This window comes from Anopheles marshallii, chromosome 2 (assembly GCF_943734725.1).
Source record: "Anopheles marshallii chromosome 2, idAnoMarsDA_429_01, whole genome shotgun sequence".
Classification (NCBI taxonomy): domain Eukaryota; kingdom Metazoa; phylum Arthropoda; class Insecta; order Diptera; family Culicidae; genus Anopheles; species Anopheles marshallii.
In genome coordinates, this window is record NC_071326.1 from 91,030,593 (window position 1) to 91,052,959 (window position 22,367).

Consider the following 22,367-nt stretch of genomic DNA (forward strand, 5'->3'; position numbering starts at 1 on the left):
GGTATGCAAATGAAGTTCAAGGAGTTAGTTATCTAGAACTAATATGCTCGAAGCATTTTGGCGAAAAGACGTACAGTTACTAAAAATCAAACAAACTGCTACTGATTAAAATTAACAACACATCTGTATTCCATCTTCCTTAGGGCTGTTTTCTGATTCTTTGACATCAATTACATAAAAGATAATGTATCTTCAATGACAAGAATTTTAAACGCTGGATTCCTTAAAGATTTTACCATCAGTCCTACTTTTGTCTCTAATCTTTCAAATGGTAAACTTGGAAGTTCTGTTGAAGAGAAAACATATCACAAAGAAATATCCACCATTCTAATGAGACCATCTTCATCCGAATGAAGAAAAGCGTGATAAGTAAATGTACTCCATTAACAGCGGTTGCACTTGGCATCCGTGAAAGACAGAAAGAACAGCTTTGCTTTTACCGCAAAAACACACCTACCGGGCATCGCCCAACTATTGTTGCCCTAATTGTTTGACAAATCTTAAGCTAGTCAACAGATAAAGCACGACTGCGGGGTTCGAAGTTATCTGGACCGTGAGTTTTACTTTTTGTCCGTTGGATACCAACCGAACCTTATGCTGACCAATCTTGCAGGTTCCAGTAATTTTCGAGGTCTGCTTAACCTTTCCGCTTTTCAATGGTAAGGACATTTGTCTGCCTTTTTTTGCGTCACATTTTATTCTGCGGGACAATTAGAGATAAGAGTAAGTCTTTTTCTTTTCCTTTGGATGGGATTGTGTCTGCTCTTTTCATTGTCATCAACATGCGCTAATCTTCGAACAATGGAAGCATAATTGTGCGCTTAAACTGTTTTATAATTAGAATGTTTAAAAGTGGACAAGGTTAACCTTGATGAGTTCGTTTACATTAAGGCCATTATGAAGGGAATATTATACAAATACCTTTTATTCAACATATTAGAACCTCAACAGGAAAGAAACAAGTAAATAAAACGTTAACACATACGTTTGATGATTATATTTAGCTATTCAAAGGTACAAACCCTTGATGGTTATCAAAACTTCAACATATTTACTTCAACATTCCATACACCAGATTCAATCATGAACTTTCCTTTGAGACTCATCGCATGACGTGCGGTGACACCAGATATGTATGGGTTGAAAAAGCAGGAAATCCTTCTCGGAAGGTCATCATCTACCTACACCCATTCACTTAAGCGTGAACAACTTTGAAGCCCAAGCGCGAGAGTAAAAAACATAGGACGGTTTCCATGCAGCTGATCCCAGATGAGAAAAAAAAGATTTATACTAGATTATTGCTTTCAGCGTTAAATTGCCGTTTAGTAACGTTGGATTTGCCGAGTAGCATGGCTATGGTGCAGGTAAAAGATGCTGTCTCATGTTGAAGACCGCATACTATATTTAGATGTATTGTGTGCGATCTTTCAAGACATATTATGGATAAAACAACATAACAATTGCTCGACTAAGCTGTCAAACAAAGCTTTTGTTATGAAACAGTAAGTGCATGTAAATCAAACGATGCGTAAATTGACGTCGAACAACAATTCAATTTGCATTCGTAATCCTGTTGAGATCCAAAATTCCGTACAGATTCCATCGAGGAAGATAAATTTCTGACGCAAAACCACTAATTACTAGAGAGTACGACCGTTGCGACTTGAGTACCGCAACCGTTTCCGTGAATTTATTGAATCGATCCGCGATGCTATGTGAATACGGAATGAAATTATGTCGCCTTCGACCGGCAGGCAGTCGCGTCGTATGGCATTGGTCAATTAGAGATATGTGGTATGGTTTGACCAGGTCCAAGCCTTGTTCACACAAATGCAGGGTTGAAATGTCGGGGCAGAGTTTCTCGAATCGTTTCATGTGTCGTATCGATTAAAAAGAGTTCTTTTCAAATATAATTGATACCTTATGCTCGTAACTAAACTAAAAGTAAATAAACTTTGAAGATTGCAAACTATTTGGCGTCTTCGTGGACGAATAACCGTGCATAATAGTATGAAGTAGTTACAGCAAATGAAATGCACAATTAACATCAAGTCTGATATCAGACTTCATCTAGCCTCTATAAACGTTGAAGTTGACTAGCCATAACTTCATTCAAATTCCACCGCAAACGTTTAACCGATGTCCAATATGGTCAGTCAGTCGGTTAAGATAACCCCACCGCAAAAGCACCATCCAAAATATGCATCAATCATGTGTCCTTTCCGAAACTGAACAGTCTTACTTACACGAACACACGCGTCCTTTGTCGTAAATCAAACCTTGCTCATTTCACATGCTTGACGTGGTCGAACAACAGAACGACCAGGTGGTAAACGGAATCCGACGGTCGACAGCTTCCGGTCGCATGTTGTTGCTCCTTTCGTGGGCCACACATCCTGGTCATCGTCAAAACCACCACCACCATCGCCATCAGTATCGTCGCACCCAGCATCCGCAGACGTCATCTCGTGGGTCGTCGCTAGCCTTTGGACCACACCTTTGGTTCGGTTTCCGACGCCCATTAGAGGGTACTTTCGCTGTTACGACAAACATACCATTTCCTTTTCGATCGCTGCGCCCTCGGACTTGGAGTTCCCGTTTGGTATCATCACGATCGTTGTTTCCTGAATGTTTCTGTTGGGAAGAACAGAAGATGTCGATGAGTTAAGTTAAGCACAGCAATCAGTAGTTGACGTGGCTGGCACCTATTTCTATGTCTATTCAATAGTTTGTAGTCGTAATTGTCTGGCGTAATTGTAGTATATTGAATCTATTTTAATTATTAAAATCACTTCTTGTTTAAGGATGTTCTTTACTTTAATGAGTTGCTTGTAACGAACCACATTAGCTAGCCACAGTTTGAAACAATAGAAACAATAGAATTAGAACAATGGAGATTTACCACATATTGATTGACAGTTTCTGCTTTTGTCTTTTACTGCATTAAATGAGTTCAACGCGCAATAATGTCTGGGTGGTGTGTGGTGTGTGATAATTAATAATCTCATTGAAAGCAAACAGAGAATGACACGAACCAGGTAATTTAATCATAATTGTCAATTATGTCAATCATGGAGGAAACCAATTTCTCCGAACAATCAAGTATCAAGTAGTAATGGTGTGGTTTGAAACTATAATTTATCAATTATCAAGAATAGTTCACAGCCTTGTAAAGTGCGTCATTCACGATTGAAAACAACCGCACCTTTAATACGACTGATTAACAACATTAATAAAAGCGTTGTTGTAGCTAACTTCTATCTAATTATCTCCGTGCACTAGCTTCGTCTAATAAGTGCCGATTAAAGCAATGTTGTGCGGGTTTTCGAATCCCAACTGATCGTACACTTTATTGCCCGATCATTGCCTCATTGTTTGGTCGCGAGATAATTCACGTCACACAATTATGGGGCAATTGGTGTAGATTATATTGATCAACTCGTAACCCGTCATTGTTTTCAGCGTCGTTAAATATCGATTTAACCAATCGGTGCTCCGAACCGCAGCCGGCCCTGAAGAAGAAGCGCCTGGGAAGCACGGAACAAACAGGAAAGTGGCACAGTTTACTCCTTCCGCTTAATTTCCATGCCATTTTTCTGCTCATTGCGTGCATCGCGCGCCACATTTAACTGACAGCAGAATGGGGATTCGTTCCTTTAATCGAGACGGAAGTCGGGATTGTTCTGGCCCGGTTTATTTCGCTTCATTCCGAACGGCGACTCGCTACGAGGGACCTTTTTTTCCTGCAGAGTGCGAATTGCCTCCTGTTTTGGGAGCCAATGCTCGTTGTGGAGAAACAGGAAAATGACAGCAAATGAACGAATTAAGCAAGGATTAACGTTCGCCATTTGCCGAATTTAATCAAGCAAAAAGATTAGCTGCCTTAAGGGCCCATCAAAATGGGGTGCGTGCGCTTGAATGGTGACCGTTTAGGTTTTGGTAATGTGGGTATATTAATATCCTCACCATTCGATGGTGAGCAGGATGGATTAGTGTTGCAGATAATGTTTATGCTTCATGGGTTTGTCACCAATATTTGGTGCAGGAAGAATAAACAGTGGAACACTCGATTGCTGTTGTTAAGCTGCACAGAGATGCACGCTTGTAGCTAAAGAAAAATTACTTCGAAAGAGTTCAGTGTTCATAATTGGTGTGACCCGTTTACAAATTACAATTTGCAAATATATTTAAAAAGCGCATCAAAACTTCAACCACATATCCTTTCCGAATACGTGAGCAGCTCCTTGCCACAGGCCGTACGTACTTTGCCAATTATAAAGCTTGCCACCTTCACGCCGGCTGCTGAAAGTGTATTAAAAAGTTGCTTCGTTTTATTCCTACACCGAGAAAATGACACTTGCCCACAAATTTCATTTTACAGCCCCGTATTTCTCATTTGGTCCCACTGTACTGGGCGGGAAACACCTTAGCAAAGTTTACCCAACGTAATCCGATTCCGTATTGTTCAGCAGAAGGTCAAACATCGACCATCGTGCACCGGGGAGGTGTAGGTTGTTTGTGGCAGGATGTTTATCCTCGTAATCCACCTGTGGCGAAGAGTAATCCTCGATAAGATGGGGTTTAGCTCTCCATTTGATGGGAAGCTTGACAGCTTATCAAGTTGGGGTAAAAATCCGCATCCTAACCCAGACGACAGTACGTGCGCAGGAAACTATTTCGGTTCCGTTGTGTTCATTGCTAACGTTCGAGATAGCTGAGTGGCGTAACTTTAATTGAAGGGTTTCCAGGATTCTTGCGCTAAGATTCCTCCTTTATCGCACCGGACCGAGGCATTGTGAATGTGAACACAGGTGTCGTACGATTCTCGCTAGACTAGCTGCAATAGTGGTGTGGCGCTTACCACGGGAAGTTATTGAATTAACACATACATAGACATCTTCCGTAATCTTAAGCCGGCTAAAGGAAAACGGAAGTTCTGATAATTGATGTAAAAATAACTTCCTTTCATGGTATTCTATGCGTAGCTGCTCGATCGTTACATGTTGTCTATTAATGTCCGTCACTGTTCCACAAGAAAAGCGTATCCTTTTGACCCCCAAAATCTTATGATAATTTTATACAACCCTTTTGTTATTGTTTGTTACCATACTATGGCCGTATACTGTAATTCATCGATCATCTGCATGTAAGCAATATGGTCAGCATTACACAGAAGCGGAAGAGCGATGAGCGGTTCTATGGCCTCAGTTATTTGTATTTGTATTGTTTTCACTAATTAATGTATTATGTGTAAAAATACAACAGTTTGAAAATTCTACAGTACTTCTAGATGTAGACAATATCAATGAAGTCTGCAGGTATACTAAGAGAGAGAAAATGAACGAATATACTGCTGCTAGGTAGCTGTCACGCGACAATGCTGAAGGCAGATGATGATGTGCTGTACTGTGCATCTGACGCACAGCGAAAACCTCAACTGACAGCTGACAGCTTTCACCACCCACGTAGTTTACGGATAAATTGAAAAAAAAAACAACATAAGAGCAGACTTGAGAAAGGTGGGTGATTTTTTGCGTTCATGCATTCAAAAGAGTGTGCAGTTTGTTCAGACCACACGGTGCTTTTTTCAGCACTTGGAATACCTGGAACGTGGCACGCTTCGTAATTGGTAGGCATTTAATTAAGGAACATTCAGGTACATGCGCTCAAAAGCACGAACGCTGTTGGTACAGGAAAAACAAGCAGGTCGTGCATTAGATGAGATCCCCTTTTTCCAGAAAGTCGTACGTCCATCAATGGAGACGTTCAGGACCGAGGACTTGGGTATTTTCGTTGCGATTGAATCCTTATTGAAATCCTCACTGAACGAAGCAACATCAAAGCAGATATTTCCATGAAGTGTGAAGTCATGTTCTATAAATACATAGAATGCTGGCGAGAAATCTTGAGAATCACTAAAAGAAAGAAATTCGATTTTCGAACTCCTGCCACATTCATAAGATTAATGACGAAAACTTTGTCTGTGCCATGACCAGCAGTTCAAAGCTGAAAACATGTAAATAAATGTTCAAATATAAATTTGTGCAAAAGAATAATTTTAATATTAGCTTACACTGTTATCATGGCACACAAAATTGGCACGACTGTCCGGCGTAAAACTGTTACCACGCTTGCAAGCACGCCGAAATCTTTAAACGAGCAAGCAGTGAAGGATGGAAAGCCATTTTATGAACGTCAGCCAGTGTCAATTTTGTAACAATCTCATTTAATTGTCTCGCCATCTGGGGGATGGTGACGAAAATTTGGAAAGCGTACGAGCAGCGCGAACGTCCATCCGAAACCATTCAGAAGCCATTGAAGGTGGTGCCGGTACACTGTAAGGGCAACAATTAGCAGCCATACTGAAAACCTCTCCGACCAAAGACAGGTAACAGTTTGCGCTTTTTTCGCAGTAGAATGAGCTATAAATTAAACAAATTAGCTTACGACGTCAGCAGAAAACAGACCCTCTCTCTCCGAACGCATCTAACCTGCAGCCATCTCCTTGCTGACAACGGATCGCTGACGATGGCAAGATTGTCAATAAACGTCACCCAATATAGGATGGTGGAAAGAGACCCGAAACAAAAGAGAAAGAAGCTGAATAAAGGGACACGAGAAACGGGTAAAAAGCAGCCAGGAATGGGGCGGTTGATAATATCGAAAATAAAACCGAATGGGCGCCGCAGTTTTTGCATCTACCAGAAAAAAAACACGTGACAAAAATATACTTGGAATTTCAATAGACGACAAATATTTGTTACCAGTTTAGACAGAAACCTCAATACAAATACGAATAAACGGTTCAATAGAACAAATGGCAAAGGACCGCAGAAGGTGATCCGATTGAAGTGAGCCATGTTTTACATCTGAAGTTTTCGCTCCAACGTGCTTAAATAAGAATGGCTTCGAGCCACCCAGGCAAAGCAAAATGTGGCAAAAAGGCAGAAAAAAGAAACGTCCTATTTTGGGCCCATCAATAAGCCACACAAGAAACGCTACATGCTCTCTAGATCGACATCGACAGATTGGGTTTTGTGGACAAGGCGTTGGGAGTTGGCGAAACAGCTGATAGGAGTATTTTTTTTTTTTTTGTATGCCAAACCTTAGATGTGAAATACCTCGAAGGGAATCGATAACAATATACGGATATTGTACTCCCACATTTCCTAACCATTGCTCCCGATATCCTAACGTCACGGCAAATGTCAAGATTACGTCAGCGAAATAACAACATTAATCATCCTTCATATCGGTGTACAGCAATTTGCACAATTTGCCATTGCACGGCTTATTGATAAAAGGTCTTTAATAAGCAATTTTGTGCTGGAATGGGAAGAAAATCAAAACACAAATTTACCACGACGTACACCGTGCTGTTGCTGGGCTGTTGATGCTTATTCCACATTGTAACTAATACGGTAAAGTTTGATCATATTCATAGTCAGAAATGACCAAGAGAACCGGCAATATGAACCACTGCTGATGACTATAATAACGATTGTTGGCTTTTCCTTCATCAGTTTCTTCATTTGTACAAATTGTCACGTTTCCAACCGACCTGCATGATGACCTTCAGTGCTGGTTGAACGCTTGTGTGAGGCGAACCAGCAACCACGAATGGGGCCCAAGATGACAATGGAAGAGCTATGTCTAGCCGGTGGTGTGTGCAAGCTATCCGCTGCTTCCCACCGAGATTTGTCCATGTAGCGCGTCATTGTAATGAATTATAGCCATCCGGTTTCAGGCGGCAGAAGAAAGTGTATCATTCATTCACTCCACCGTCACCGTGGGGCAACTTTTCTCATCAACATCCTGCAGCGGACGCATGAACACGCAGTAATACAAACACGAAAGCAACGTACGTAAATTGACAGATACCATTAGAGATTAGTGTTGCCCGAGATATTCCATTCCTCGTTCGCTATCATCCGTGGCTTTTCGTGTAGATTTGCGACTAAAGCGACAAGTAAATTAATGGTGGCGTTGGTTTTTTTCGAAGATTTTCTGCCTGCCATCCAATATCTTCATTACCGTCTTATGCAAAGAAAGAAAGCAAAAAAACACACACACAACCGGCGCTACATTCTAATGTAATTGTCTCACACCACAAACCAGAGCACAATGCTGGGCCATACCTGGCAAAGTGTTCTACCGTTCCAACCATTTCGAGATGAAACTTAACACCATCCCGACCCGATGGGCTTGTCGGTTTTGGATTACCAGCAATGTTGTTAGAAGACCTAGAGCAGTATCCATCAAACACTGTCGGAAGCTCATTTTGATACGAGCCGTACCCAATTTATCATAGTTTCCTTGAAATGGCCTATGATGAATGTTTCAAAAAGCATGGCAGTGGTGTTATTGTTAAATTGTAACAGTGGAGGAGTAAATGAAGAGATAAAGTACTTCACTTATCACTAACAGCTAAAAAATGGAGGCGCACGGTGTTTATCGTTAATGGGAAATGGCAAACTTATTTTGTTGATTACGCTGCAATATGCAACACCAGATGATTCTGAAGGGCTTAAAGAGTAACTAAAAGAGTGCATCATTTTCAGGTGTATTACGGTGTTGCATACCGCGTTAACAATACTCCCCGAAATGCTACAAGGTCGACTAGTCTCTTTCGTAGAGGAAATCGTTGGAAACTATCGAAGGGGATTCCGCAACGAAAAATCATCCTACGATCAGATCTTCACCATGCGACCGATCTTGGAGAAAATGGCGAAACAACAGTTCCACTCTTTCCATCTGCATTACAACTCAATAAGCTTCCCTGTCTAGTACGATTGACAATGACCAACTCTGCATGACAGATGATGGTGGAAGGAATACTCTCAGATCCCTTTGATACCACCAAGGGTCTGTGCCAAGGAGATGGGCTGGCTGACCTACTCTCCGCGGCATAAACTTCAGGGACTATCTACTATATGTCCAGCTCATAGCATACGTTGATAATATAGACGTCATTGGTTTATGGCTCTCTTACGTAGTGGATGCTTACCAGAGGATAGAAATGATGACGAAAAGCTTCGGGTTGGACATTGACAGTGCAAAAACCGTCAACAGTCCTACTAACAATTCCTGACTCACGGAGAGGTGGCGTAAAAATGCAGCATTATCTTTCTCCACCTTCGTTAAATCTTCCACAAGTTTGGCCACACCCAATGGCAAATGAAAAATTATTGATCATTTACATATTCTATTCCGCTTCATGTACATGACCTGTGACCTTTGAATACTTAAGAATATTAATAAATAAGGCCCACATGCCAAAACAATCTTGACAGCTCGTTGGGCAATACTCAATCGATTTAATTTCATTGGTCTAAAGCGTGCTATTAAAATGAAATAAATATTCTTGGAATTTTGTGGCTGATTTCCAATATTTGTACAGCCTGTGGTTAACAGGACAGTCAACAGTGCGTTTAGCTTGCAACCCACGTAGAGAAATGAAAAATTATGTGTCTTTTATTTCGCCACAGCACCACCTACAATGCAGTGGACTTGTGGGTTGGAACATTCGAAAATGGGGCTTTGATAAACCGAAATCGTAAAGAAAAGAGATCATACGCTTCAGCGAATGGATAAAAACGATACAAAAAACAAAATCAAATCAAAGCTTTTCTCTTCCCGGGATCAAGAGAAGATCGCAAGACAGAAATAGTTGGCAGGCATTTTATAAATGACACACAGAAAATTCTTTGCTAAAAATTCTACTTTCGTTGATTCTATCCTTTCTTTTGCCCATTGGGTCCATGTTGAGTTCACCGGCATACAGATGGGATAGCATGTCCAACACTGACTGTACCCTTTCTCTGAACTCATCAACCCGTTAAAAAATCCTTACAGCTAATTCCCTTTTCCTTGCGCCCTTATCACCCTGCTTACATTCGTAGCGATTGCATTCGTTTGCTGGTATAGCGGCGGGACATGGTACTGGTAAGGGATGTATCTCTCGGTGCCAGATTGTCTCCGTGCCTTCGCCGACTGCTGGAGGTTCCATCGCATAGCAGATACCTAGAAAAGTGACGAGAAGAAGACAAAGCCGTGAAAACAAACACGAAGCCTTACGATTCTAAAGGGTTTCGCTAGTGTCCGGGGTGATGGATTTTGCAGACACGGATGGACATTGCCTACATGCTGTGAGAAAAAAGCACTGCTATACCCTCATTAAATCAACAAGGGTATGGACAGTGGATATGACGTACCATCTCCACATGAACCATCAGATATTTCGAAACCACTTTTGAGCAGCATCTGGTAGATATCTTAGTTTTCCAGCTTTTTTATATATGTTGTTGCTTCAGATGGAACATGATACGTACCGATTGAAGTGTTTCCGGAAGGCACCACTAACACAGTAGAGAGCGACAGGATTGGCACAGCTGTTTGCGAACGAAAGACAAAAGCCTACTATTCGCAGTACGTGCCAGAATCCGTTGTAATCTTCATTGAAGTTTGGACTGTAAAAAAAGCAAAATATCAATTGAGTTGACGAAGCATGTGCATCTAGCTTGCTAGTAGTTAAGAGGAATCAAAGTGGACATTTCGTTAGTGTCAATCAATCTACTAGTGAAGATTTACAAACCCATAAGATTTAAAATTCCGTGCTAATGTGTAACTAAGTGTAAGCACTTTCTCTAATCTAACCCATCAACGGAGTTAAACAAACCATATTGAGATCCGTACGACAGCTGTTAAGTCATTACAGAGGCCTGAAGATTTCGGACATAAATAGAAGCAATTCAGTGGAAATTAAATTCCTTTCCTTGCGTGTAGTTACGTGTAAAAAAATTCATCTTAGGTAAGCGCTCTCAGGATAAAAAGAACATTCTGTTCGAGGCGAATTAAAAGTGGGATGAAAAGGATCCTTTACAGCGGTACGACATTCCGACTGTGGGTAGCAAAGCGTTGTTGCCTAATGTTTGCAACCTTCCAGAAAGGCCACCATATTGATAATCTTTTGAGTGCGTTCCCAAGAGGTCGGATATCCTTTCGTGCATAAAAATAAATTAGACTTTGTTTCATTATAATCATATCTCTTTCAGCATTACATGCTACATTATGTACAATAGGATGGTTTGAGTAAAGAATGTTATTATCATAAAAAAAACTGTTAATCGCAACGATTTTCCTCTTGACAACATTTACAATCAACGAGAACAATAAAATTTACTAATAGAATATGATAAATCACCCCACATGATAAACGCGAGTCAAATTTTACATTCCTTTTCCACTTGTACCTTACCGACATTAAAAATGATTGCCTCTTTACAGCAAAGCAGCAGATAAAGAAACGAAAGTCCAGGCCAGGAAAAATGAAATAATATTTAATTAAAACAGCATTCTGCAATCATGAATTACGATGCGAAATACAGCACAAAATAAATTATTTACGTATGTTTAACAAATTGTAAGACATTTTTTAGCGGTGCTAAACATCCTCTCAACCTTCGGTCTAATCAAATATTTTGAACGAGAATGCCACAACAACAAAAAATCATTTGCACTACTGCGTAAATGGTAACCCATCATTGAGGAAAGAATGATTAAGAAAAGCTCAATGTTGAAAGCTGCCCACAAATGGTTGAAGCGTCGTTCGAAACAGAATGATTGTGCTGTTTGGTTGATCCTTGAAAAAGACATGACGTTTTCAGGCTCTACCTGTATTCTTCTACGAGAAAGGATACGCTATCTTGCATGAATCCGCAAATCACGGTCACAGGCTCAGGATTTTAAGAAATGAATAGGCATTTCTTTTGGATGGTTTCAAGCACGTGCTTAGCTGAGATATACAATGAATAGACAGCAGCAGTGTAGTGCTTTACTTCTTTGATGATGTTTCCAAATAAATGTATTTACGAAAGTGTTGCTAAATACATCTCTTGACAATTTCCTAAACAAATCAATGATTTGAAATACTTTAAATAATTATGGATAAAGAACCCGCTCATAATTGAATAATTAATTGAAAGCAACTGTTAACTTGAACTAAAAACATATTTTGTTATTATTTCCGAATAACATTTGCAAGTAAAATACGAACAATGAACGAGACAAAACTAAAGCTAAAACAATAGTACAAATATTAAATTTGATACAAGTTAATAAAAACACAGGTAAACTCCTTTTGCTCAGCAACAGTTAAGCACAATCTGCTTTCGATGCTTATAATTACAACTTTCAGACGTCATTAATGCGATGGATCACATTGTTACTTACGTGGCCATGAAACTAATCGCCAGGAAAGAAAAACGCTCGAAACACGGCGCCTCTCGATGTTTGGAAAAGTTACGCACGGTAGAACGTAAAATGTTTGCTCGGTTTTCCCACACGGGTGGTTCGCAAAAACCATTCTCCCGGCTATACTTTTGAGTTTCCTCGGTGGGCGAAAACTTCATTAAAACAAACAAAAGCACCGAAGTGATTCATGCCCCATGGCCGAACGGCAAGAAACAAGAGCATCCATTTTTCAAATTCCAAACCACTCGTAACGAACGACATGGCAGGTTACGATGTATTTTGCGGTTGTTTCCTACCTCCTACCTCGGTGTCCAACCTACTTCCCAGGCATCTTGCATGCGTCACACGGTAAATGAGCTATGCAATTACACACCAGCGAAGGCTTCCAAACTATTTGAAAGTTGGATCGACGTTTCTGGAGGCAGAGAATGCTGCAAGGGTTTTCCTGTGTTGAATTTTCTTCCAAATAATTCTACTTCTGGATGGGAGATTCTGACCCATTCACTTAATGATCCTCAGAAATCTAAGAAAGTAGCAACAAGAGAAATGCTGGAAACTGTTGAATGAAAGTTGCACGACTAAGAAACTATTAGAAGCATATTGTTCACACGAATGTTCTGCCCATTTCGTTGAGAGATAATAAACCGAATTTACACATATTGCTATTCGCATGGAATACTTCATAAATCGCTACACCGAGTTGCATCAAATACTCACTTGTAATAGAACCACAGCATAAATAGATGTGATGGCAGGAAGCAGATACCGAATATGACCACAAACGCCAACACGGTGACGGCAACTTTCCGGCGAGCTTTGATCTGTTGTGCGATGTGAGGCGGAGGTGTAGAAGTTTGGCCGAGTTTTGAAGTTCCGTAGTTAGGTGTTTCAATTCCATGTTCAACAGTTTTGCGTCAACAGGAAAAAGTTGTAGATGATCAAAGACAAGAGTATGAAATTGCATAGTAGAGAACATAGAGGAAAAATTGAAAATAAAAAAAAGAAGTAAGTATGTTTTGTGGTTATGTGGGCAGTTTTTGTTCAGCGCTTTCGTTTGATTTATTGCTCTGTGATTTATGATTCTTTGCAAAAACTCTTCAACTCCTACGACATGCTATGTTGTATTACAAAAAAAGTTTAAATCAAAGCGACATGCTCCGAATGTTACTGTAAATATAATAGTGGCCCCTTCCAATACGCCAAAGGTATGCGATCTGCTTTACAAAAAAATACCCGTTTTTACGGTTTACTCAAGTCAACAGCCTTTCGGATTAAATCACACATTTTCCAGTAGATTTTTATCGTTTTGTACCATGTTCCCAGATAACGCACAATGCATGTTTCTGTTACTGGGCGTAACGATACTTCAATTATTCATCGCCCACCGCAGCTAGCCGGTATTTGAAACACATTTTTATTCACTCCTTTTTCCATACACACTTCCCCAAAGCGACTCTTGCTGCTTGGATCAAGTGCAGTAGTATAGCAACAAGATCCATAAAAAACCATGAAAGCTGTTATCGGTTTTAATGGTTTCCTTTGGTGCAAAAATGTAATTCACGGGTCAATATACTCCGGATGCGTAGAGCCACATGACTGAAACTGAACGGAAAATTATGTTACGCTCGCTTGTGAAACGGCAGTTAATAGAAATTAATGTAACTATGCTACAATAAATATGAAATGTAATAAATGACTTCCACGCATTTTAAAAACCATTTTCCTTCCATTTTCTCTGAACTGTATTTGTGTTCAAAGAGCATTGAAATAAAGAATAGCAAAGTCGGAACAAAACGATGTTTACCTTTTATTACGATGCACCGGGCAAGATTAAATAAAAGCTCAGACTCTACCATGACCCCACCAGCTATGACCGGGCGCGCAAACCACGCCAAGATTAAATGCACCACAAAGAAGACTTCGTCAACAATGCTAATATGCAGACAGCGAAAAAGTCGCGGACAAAGTGTACAATCGTATTTTCCACCACACTGGGAGGTTTTCCATGTGCCGGCGTCTGACGGTAGCACAACATAAAGGCAGCTTTGCATAATCATAGCACTTTCCGTTAACTTTGCAAGCACTGCCGTTACTCTTAGTTACTTGGCTAACTTGATCAAGTTAGCTTTTCTCTCAGGAAAAGCCAGCCGTGCGTTAGCCAGGAAGTGCTACGGAAGTAAAGGTGGTATAAAGATGGAAAATAAAATTTCCCCCTTATTTCCATCAGTGGACGGTTCAATAAATCAGGAACGGCCGTAGGAGAAAGTGTTTTGGAATGATAATTTTCTTTTGCGCGCGTGTTATTACTTCCCAGCTTATTGCAAAAAATAATTAAACGATTGGCGGTTCGCGACACAACCCCGGCTAATCAAACTTTCAATAATATTGAAATTCCATTTTCTTATTCGCCCCTTTTGCCATTTCTTTCCAATGGTTTTCTTTTCATTTCACCCTTTAATACTGGCTATGGCATGGATAAGTAGCGCTTTTTACAACGAAAAAGAAAACAGTGACAGCACATTTCTGTCGGATGGCTTACCTGGCGCACTGTGCCTTGCATTTCGCCCGGTACGTGCTTGGCACTGTGGATGAGATGTCGCGCTATCAGTGCGTAGAAGATGCCAATTATGAACAGCGGTACGGCGTAGTAGATGAGAAATTTACCCAACACCATCCCCCGGGCGTACTGTGGGCCCCACTCGTCCGGAAACGGATAGCAGAAGTAAAACGACACGTCCTTGTTGATGATGACAGTCTGTGAAGTGGAGTTTTGTTGCCAAGTAAAGAGGGTGTGAATGTGACAGTATGCAACAGGGACTGGTGATTGCCGTTGGCAATCATTTCCCCGGCAATATGTGCAGAGAACGAAGCAAAGCTTGATGTCAATGTAGAAGAAAGTGTAACGGAAATAACGCTTTGTTGTTGAGATTTTTCTCAGTAAGTCATGGCGGTGTAATAAGGCGTGTAAAATACTTTTGTAGCTGTCTCATATTCCATGTCATTACAAAATATGGGTTAAGTGTGTAGTATTGAGTAACTTTTTTTATAGAAAAAGAGAAAATAATAATTTAAGCTTACTTTAACTTCTAAATCTATTCACACTTTTTTCGAGTATCTTGTACTCTAGTTTTGCAATAGTTTGCACAAGGCGGTATGATCTTAATTGCCTTTTCCGGCTAGTTCACGTGTCGTACCTTGATGTGTGATCCAATGATGGCAGGAACGGCAAACGCGATGGCCAGCAGCCAGATCAGAACCGCCGTCGTGATGGTCATCCGTGTGGCTCGCCGTCCACCACCTAGAAAAGGATCTACTGCAATGAGTGGGTGTGTGGAACAGGGACACGACAAGGAAGGTGTGTAACGAGTGGAAAAAGGTAATGAAATGGTTTCTTCCAGCAATTGGTGAATAGATGGAACAAATCAAACTACAAGAACATATTTTTATTGCTCTACATTCATTCAACCACATTAAATATGTGTCGGGAAACATTCGTTTGTTGACTTTAACTACAGACAAGACACTAACTACAAGCAGGAAAGATCAAGTTTATATGAGTAAACATAAAGCGAAAACATTTCGTGGAATATTGGGAACCCAGCAAACTTTGGTCGAACCTTACCGTGTGCGTGAAACTTTCGTAACGGATCGACGATGGCAAAAAACCGATCGCCAGACAGTGCAACGAGCGTGAACACGGACACACCGATCGACACGTCCTTGATGAACTCGGACGACGTGCAGAGCAGACTTCCCCATGGCCAGGAATCGAGCGTGTAGATGATGGACGTAAACGGTACGGTCGTAACGATCAGCAACAGGTCGGCTAGGGCCAGGGACAGGATGTAGCTGCAAACAAACGAAAAAAAACGAGAACCAAAGAAAGTGAAGCGTCAAGGCGAGGAGCATGGTAGTTAATTAATTTAATACAAACATCGTCATGGAATCGTGTTGCTCGGAATGTAGGTTGCACTAAGCGGAAAAGTGGCATCCGGCGTGTACCGGCGCCCAACAAGCAAATACTCAGGCTTCGGTGTTACGTGACACCGATACTATTATAGTTACAACACATCCGTATGATGGAATTGCACCCCGGTTGGTATTGCCGGGAACTGAGCATAAGCGGGAGGAAACCCCGGTTTGTGGTAAGTCGCGTGGTCACGGAACACGCTTTCTTCGGTGAAGGCTGATAATTGATGAAATTACGAGCCAGCGTCATGTCCAGGTCCAGGTGGGATGGCAAGGCAGGGTTGCTTTTTTATTTGCCAAAAGGACGGAAAGCTGCACTTCCTTGCAGCGTATTTCCATTAGATTAGTGCTTCTCTTCCGGCAGCAGTACAGTGCGGTGTGCGAAAACTAATTTGCCTAGAAAAAACACTTTCTGATACATTTCTTTTATACGTTATACTACACTTTGAGAAGTATGCTTAATTGAATCGTATTTGTAGGATAGGATTATTTTTCTTTTAATTTATTTTTAATGCTCCAATTTATGTTCCCTTCTTCAAGTTTTCCTTTTTTTTTGTATTTATGCTAAAGTTTTTAAATACAACAATTGGTGAACTTTTGTTTGAACATGATGGATTTATTTCTCATTTTCTATTGATTTAAATGCAAACCAAAACGACACGGAAGGCAAGTTGTTTTTCACTTCGACTCCGACATAAATAACTTCACCACCATCAATGTAGCGTCCGCCAGATCACGCAACAAACAACGGTGGTAAGTGTAAATGGGAAAACTCACTTTTTCCTGCGGCTGTTTGCAACCGTACCGACTGGTTTCCACATGCCACGCTCATTAGTTCATTCATCGTGCCGCGTGTTCACGATCCTAAATGGATAAACGTTGTGTCGCGGTTTTACTTGTTTTGTTCTAGTGCTGTAATTTTATCACCCACTGCAGCATACAACTGGCCACTAAAAACATGCTGTGGCTAGAGATTTCTACAGAGATACCTTCCATCCTACAGCTACGAATGCGCAGAGAATTGCAACCCAACTAAAAACATAAAAAACAATTTATAAAAAAGCGTACGATGTTACGTGTGAGAAGGTGAGTACGAGAATACGAAGGCGATACCGTAAATTGCATTTATCGTGCTTGTTTATTCGAAAAGGGTATCATTAAATGGAAGCCCTAGCCAGAGTCACCTAGCCGGGAAAGCCACATAACACATTAATTCTGATTGCGGCTACCGCACAGCACGGTTTCTTAGTTACGGTTTCTTACCGAACAGCAATGGGTGTTAATCTTTAACCACAGCGGTTGGAATCAAGGACAATTTAGATGAATTGAAAGGTGTTTTGTTACTCTGTTTGCAAAACCTTTGTTTGCAATCCTTCTCACCCTAAGCACAATTCAAAGAAAATGATGGACGATGTATTTTTTAGCGCAACATGCTACAAGTATAAATTCCCAATCACTTTTATGGTTGATGAAAGCTTCTGAGCCTATTCGTGCTTCAAATTTTGTCCCAACACAACGTGGCTAAATTAATGTTTGTATTTTATTATCGCTTTATTATGAAGAAAAGCAAGCATGAGGAAGTAGTCTTTCGTTCCGGTCATCATACGACCATCGATCTTAAACAACGTCAAGTGACATTCTCTTCGCTTTAATGTGCCTCTAGGCTGCCCTTGGCATCCCCTAATTCTCAAAATATGTCGTTGGAAATTGTTGATTTATGGGTGCTTCGGTGAAAACGACGCTGTTTTCGCAAAACGACGTTTCACAACAGTCACAGCAATTGATCTGTTTTCTTCGAGGAAAAGCAACCAAACCAACCGGGAAGAAAAAAGATTCTTGGAAGAAAGCATGGCGCGCGAAAGAAAAGTTCATATTTATAGGCCTCATTGACCTGTCAGAAAGTTTAACATAGCTTTTCGGTCCAGAGAACCATGGTTTGGAATGTAATAATTGCAGCGTTGAAGACATTTTTCTATGGACAGTGAAAGGAAAAAAGAGCATCTAGGCCCGGTGTACTGTCAAGCGTTTCCTGGAATGTTTCTTCACAGGATGAAGATTTCGGAATGTACAAAGCTACCTTTCCTGCCGCCAAACGGCATATTTTTTGTTTCCTTTCAGGATCAGTCAGGGAGAAAATAGGACTAAATCGTATTAATGTTGCTGATCAAGCGACAAAATCTAAATCCAATTTGATACAGCGCATTGCATACCTTTGAGCTCATATCTAAGTTTATGATACATTTCCAACATAAATCCAACACATTTATAGTGTTTGTAGTTGTTTTATTAAAATAATCAACTTTTTCCTACCTACACTTATTCCCACTTCTTTTAAGGCTCTTTCCATTAATTTGCCTCCATTATGAAATCACTAGAAGTAATTTGACATTGCACTTGAAATAAAACTTTATCAACCGTCTGATAATTAAGCATGAACGTTTTTAGCTTCTCTATTTTAAAACCATTCCCAACGACAGCACTTAGTACGAGGAGTCCTGCCCGGTTGACAATGTTCCCAAACGGCTTCAACCTAATGAACCCTAAAGGGAAAGCTTGCCACAGCCCTGCCTAGCACACGTCTTGGCTGCGAACGCAACGTGGAGGAAGTTTTTGGAAACTATCCAACAATTGCGCCATAGCGTCAGAGGCTTCTAATTAAATGTGACAGTCGAGTTGGGCCAACGCAGTACTGGCAATGGGGTGCTCGGGTAGTGGAACGATAAAAAAAAGAGCTTTGATGACACGTTAGAAACATGCCCTGATTTTGAGGTTTATGGGTGTACTTTACAGTGTTGTTGGAAATGTGAAAATATGATTGTTTACGTCGGTCGTAATTGTAGTTGAAGCCATTGCGCTGAACTACATAGCTTAGGACAAAATTTTAACTTCTCTAAACAGAACTGTAATTATGAACGTTATCAAAGGTGTGAGATTCAATGTTACATGGTGCCATAGAAGATGGAGCATACCCAGTTAGCCCAGTTAGTTTCCGTCTTCTAACACTAATTTAAATGTCCCAAGCGTTGAGGTCACAGTACATTACCTAAAATCTCAGAATTTTATAATTTATATCGCTCACATCACAATTCCAAGACATCAGTCAACTGTGTCTTCCTGGTAATTACAATTAAACGATACTCACGTGTTGGGAACGTTGCGCATCGCTCGATGCCGTAAGAAGACGATAATCAGCGTCCCATTTCCGAGCACACCGATGATAAAGATGGCGGCAAACAGGATCGGCACTATGTACGTCTCCGGTCGTAGCTCGTACGGTGTGTAGGGTGTTTCGGTGGCGGCGGACGACATGTTCCAGAAGCTGCCTATCGGTCCACCGGCTGACGTGTTGAGCAGTGCTTCTAGGAGTTCGAACTCGCTCACCGGCATCTGTGGGTGATGTGGCAGGGGCGGTACCGATGGTATCGATGTGTACACATCTTCCTCGTACACCACACTGCCATACACCACGTCCGCCGAGTCATCCGTGTCGCGTGCGGTATCATTCGCGGTGGGAAGTGTTCCTTGTTCCAGCATCGTCATCATTGCGGCTGCCAACATTGCTCGTTCGCAGGTCACCTATCACCTGTACTTTGATTATGTGACAAGCTTCACACGGTTGACGACATTGAGCCACTTCCTCTTGTTAGGATGCGATCGGATCAGTCTGAAATACGGAACAAGAACGAAATATGTTATATGCCACTACATTTCATTACGGCTGTCCTTATTGAAACAAAAGCAACGGTTTGCGCAAAATTCAATAAACACAGCATCTACTCGAGCTGCTCTTCGGAAGCTTCGATTGAAATTAAAACTAATGAAATTCCATCGAAAACATCACACACAGTGGCACAGTGTGGTTCAATATCTTCCGGTAACTAGTTGTCATCATGCCGTTGATCGATATGTCGCCATCATTACAATCAATGAACCGAAACGAAACATAAAATGGTTACATCCATTATCAACTTCCCGAAAGCATGCATGACGGGGTCACGTCCATCTGGGGTAATAAATCCTGCAATGCCTTGCGACCGATTGTGATTGATTGATTAGAGTTATCTGTATATACTGCAGGCAGTGGCAAAACTAACCCCTGACCCTTTTTTAGTGACAATAAAACATGTTATGTGCCCGTTGTGTTATGTCATCCGTTAAAGAACAACTGAAAGTTAGCTATTATTTTATTCAACATCGCTGTTTGAAATCATTAGGACTAAAACACTTGGACACGACACGACACTTTGGACTTTTGTGCTCTATTTTTTTGTCCAGAACATCGTTAGTATAATCCATTACAGGTGCGAAATAAGCGAAGAAGAAGTTTCGTTTTGTACTCATTTATTTGCTCAGACGACAAGAGGCATAGTAAACACAACCTGCACCGCAATTAAGTTGTTACAGTTCATGATTCAGGTTCGAAGCATTCCTGTACTTTGATAAATTTGATGTTGATTGAATCCGTTTTCGCAGTAACGTTGCCCTCCGCAAGTTGCTCTTCTATGGGCCGTTCAAGCTGTTTGTATAACGTACAGGATACGGTGCCAAAAGCACCAACAACCAGCACACATTTCATCACAAACCAATTCGTCGTTTGACCCGTTCTGACCACAGACGGTAGCCTGGCAGTAAACTCTGTTTCATTATTCTTCGCTTTCGACAGTTCGTGCTCCGAGCGCGGTGGTTGAAATGGCCTATGACATTGTCTGATCTTACGTATGTAACGTTCGAAAATGTCACACCTGCAAAAAAACTTCCGGCTCCTATCCTTACGACTGAGGCTCGCCGTTTGAGACATCGCATTGGGCATGGAAAGCTCCTGCATGATCTTCCGATTCTGTTCCGGTGTGTTGCGCTTGTTCACAAACAACCAGTATGCGTTCTGCTGAAGTTCTTGTCCGAAAACGTGTTTGAAACAGTACAGCAGCAGTAGATAGTGGTGACCGTCGCCCAACAGTTGAAAGGGTCGTGGTTGACCAACGTTACAGGCACAGAGTTCATGTCCGCTCCTTTTGTGGTTCATACGATCAAGTGCAATCAGATAGCAGAGCTGCGGTGTTTGGTAGTACATCAGATACTTCACGACAGTGTGCTCACAGCGAAAGTTCAACTGAAGCATTCGTTGGCGCTTGAAGTGCACCGAACTGTTACCGATGTGGTGCCGATAGTCATGGCTTCCACACCGTACCGAAAGCTCCAAACAGTGGTGTTGAATGCCTGGGATGATGAATACGGTGTGTTTGGAAGTGTATTGCTCTTCCAATGGTTTATACCTTATCGAAGCAAGATAATCAGTCTCGAAAGCTCCATTCGTAGTTCGATTAACCAGGGGTAAGTCTTTATCACAGAACCAAGTGCAATTCAATGGCACTTTGACGCAGTTTCCTATGTTGCCCTCGTTTAGTGCTTGTAGACGCGCGATCTCCAACAGGAATATGAATAAATGTACCAGCCATTTCGACCGCATGATCGTGGGTGTTGTTTGAAACTAGTTGTACCACATCCAAAGCGATGGCCCGAATGTTACGAGACCGTTAATCAGTCCCGGTGGTAGTGATGAATGAATAAATAATGCGATGATTGGAATTGAATTGTTCGCCCGTAATTACAACTCAAGTTGGAAGGTATGCCGAAACGCAAACAAATCATGGTCACGTGTCCAGCTCATTGAAGCCTCGTGAGTATGGGCCTTCATTATTATTCCTTCTTTGTTCTTTCAGTTATTATTCTGAGTATTAGCTGCCTGATTGTGGCTTAACGGGGGGGTTATATTTTTTTATATACTTCTTTCTTGTTTTGCAGTACAATTTAAATGCTTGTAGCACCGTTAAAAGACTTTAAGTTTACATTTATTTGAATTCAAATCTTCACTTTAAATTGTATTTTTAACTTTAAAGAAAACCCTCAGAAAACTAGAAGAAAGGATCCTTAAAGCGGCTCCTCCATATATCGTCGGAAATGTAAATAGATGACACAGAACAGTATACCTAAGTTTGCCGAAACAACTAGCCACAAGATCGCCAACAACCGCATCCTCAAGAGCTCCGCTGGCTCTATCGGCTCGGATTGGTTCGTGTTCTCCATTGCTGTTGCGTGGGTTTTTCCTGCAATATCCTTGTTCGGAATCGGCAAGTTGAAGGGCATGT

The 22,367-nt window shown here is 41.2% G+C and overlaps 1 protein-coding gene across 1 annotated transcript; it reads right to left on the reverse strand.

The window, feature by feature from the left end:
- Window positions 1-2,540: 2,540 nt before the first annotated feature.
- LOC128709663 (neuropeptide CCHamide-1 receptor-like) lies at window positions 2,541-19,779 on the reverse strand. The gene is made up of 8 exons (XM_053804669.1): window positions 19,364-19,779; window positions 15,875-16,101; window positions 15,447-15,565; window positions 14,792-15,007; window positions 12,970-13,073; window positions 10,332-10,469; window positions 9,895-10,023; window positions 2,541-2,634 (listed from the first exon to the last, which is right to left on the reverse strand). The coding sequence occupies exons 1-8, from the start codon at window positions 19,777-19,779 to the stop codon at window positions 2,541-2,543; spliced, it is 1,443 nt and encodes a 480-aa protein (XP_053660644.1).
- Window positions 19,780-22,367: the final 2,588 nt, after the last annotated feature.

Bases quoted from the DNA above. Each gene is read 5' to 3' on its own strand.
- LOC128709663 (XM_053804669.1), bottom strand. From the start codon at position 19,779: ATGTTGGCAGCCGCAATGATGACGATGCTGGAACAAGGAACACTTCCC. The intron at 15,566-15,874 runs GTAAGGTTCGAC...CACTCATTGCAG, and splicing joins ACGAAAGTTTCACGCACACG to TAGATCCTTTTCTAGGTGGT. The intron at 10,470-12,969 runs GTGAGTATTTGA...CTTTTTTTACAG, and splicing joins ATGCTGTGGTTCTATTACAA to TCCAAACTTCAATGAAGATT.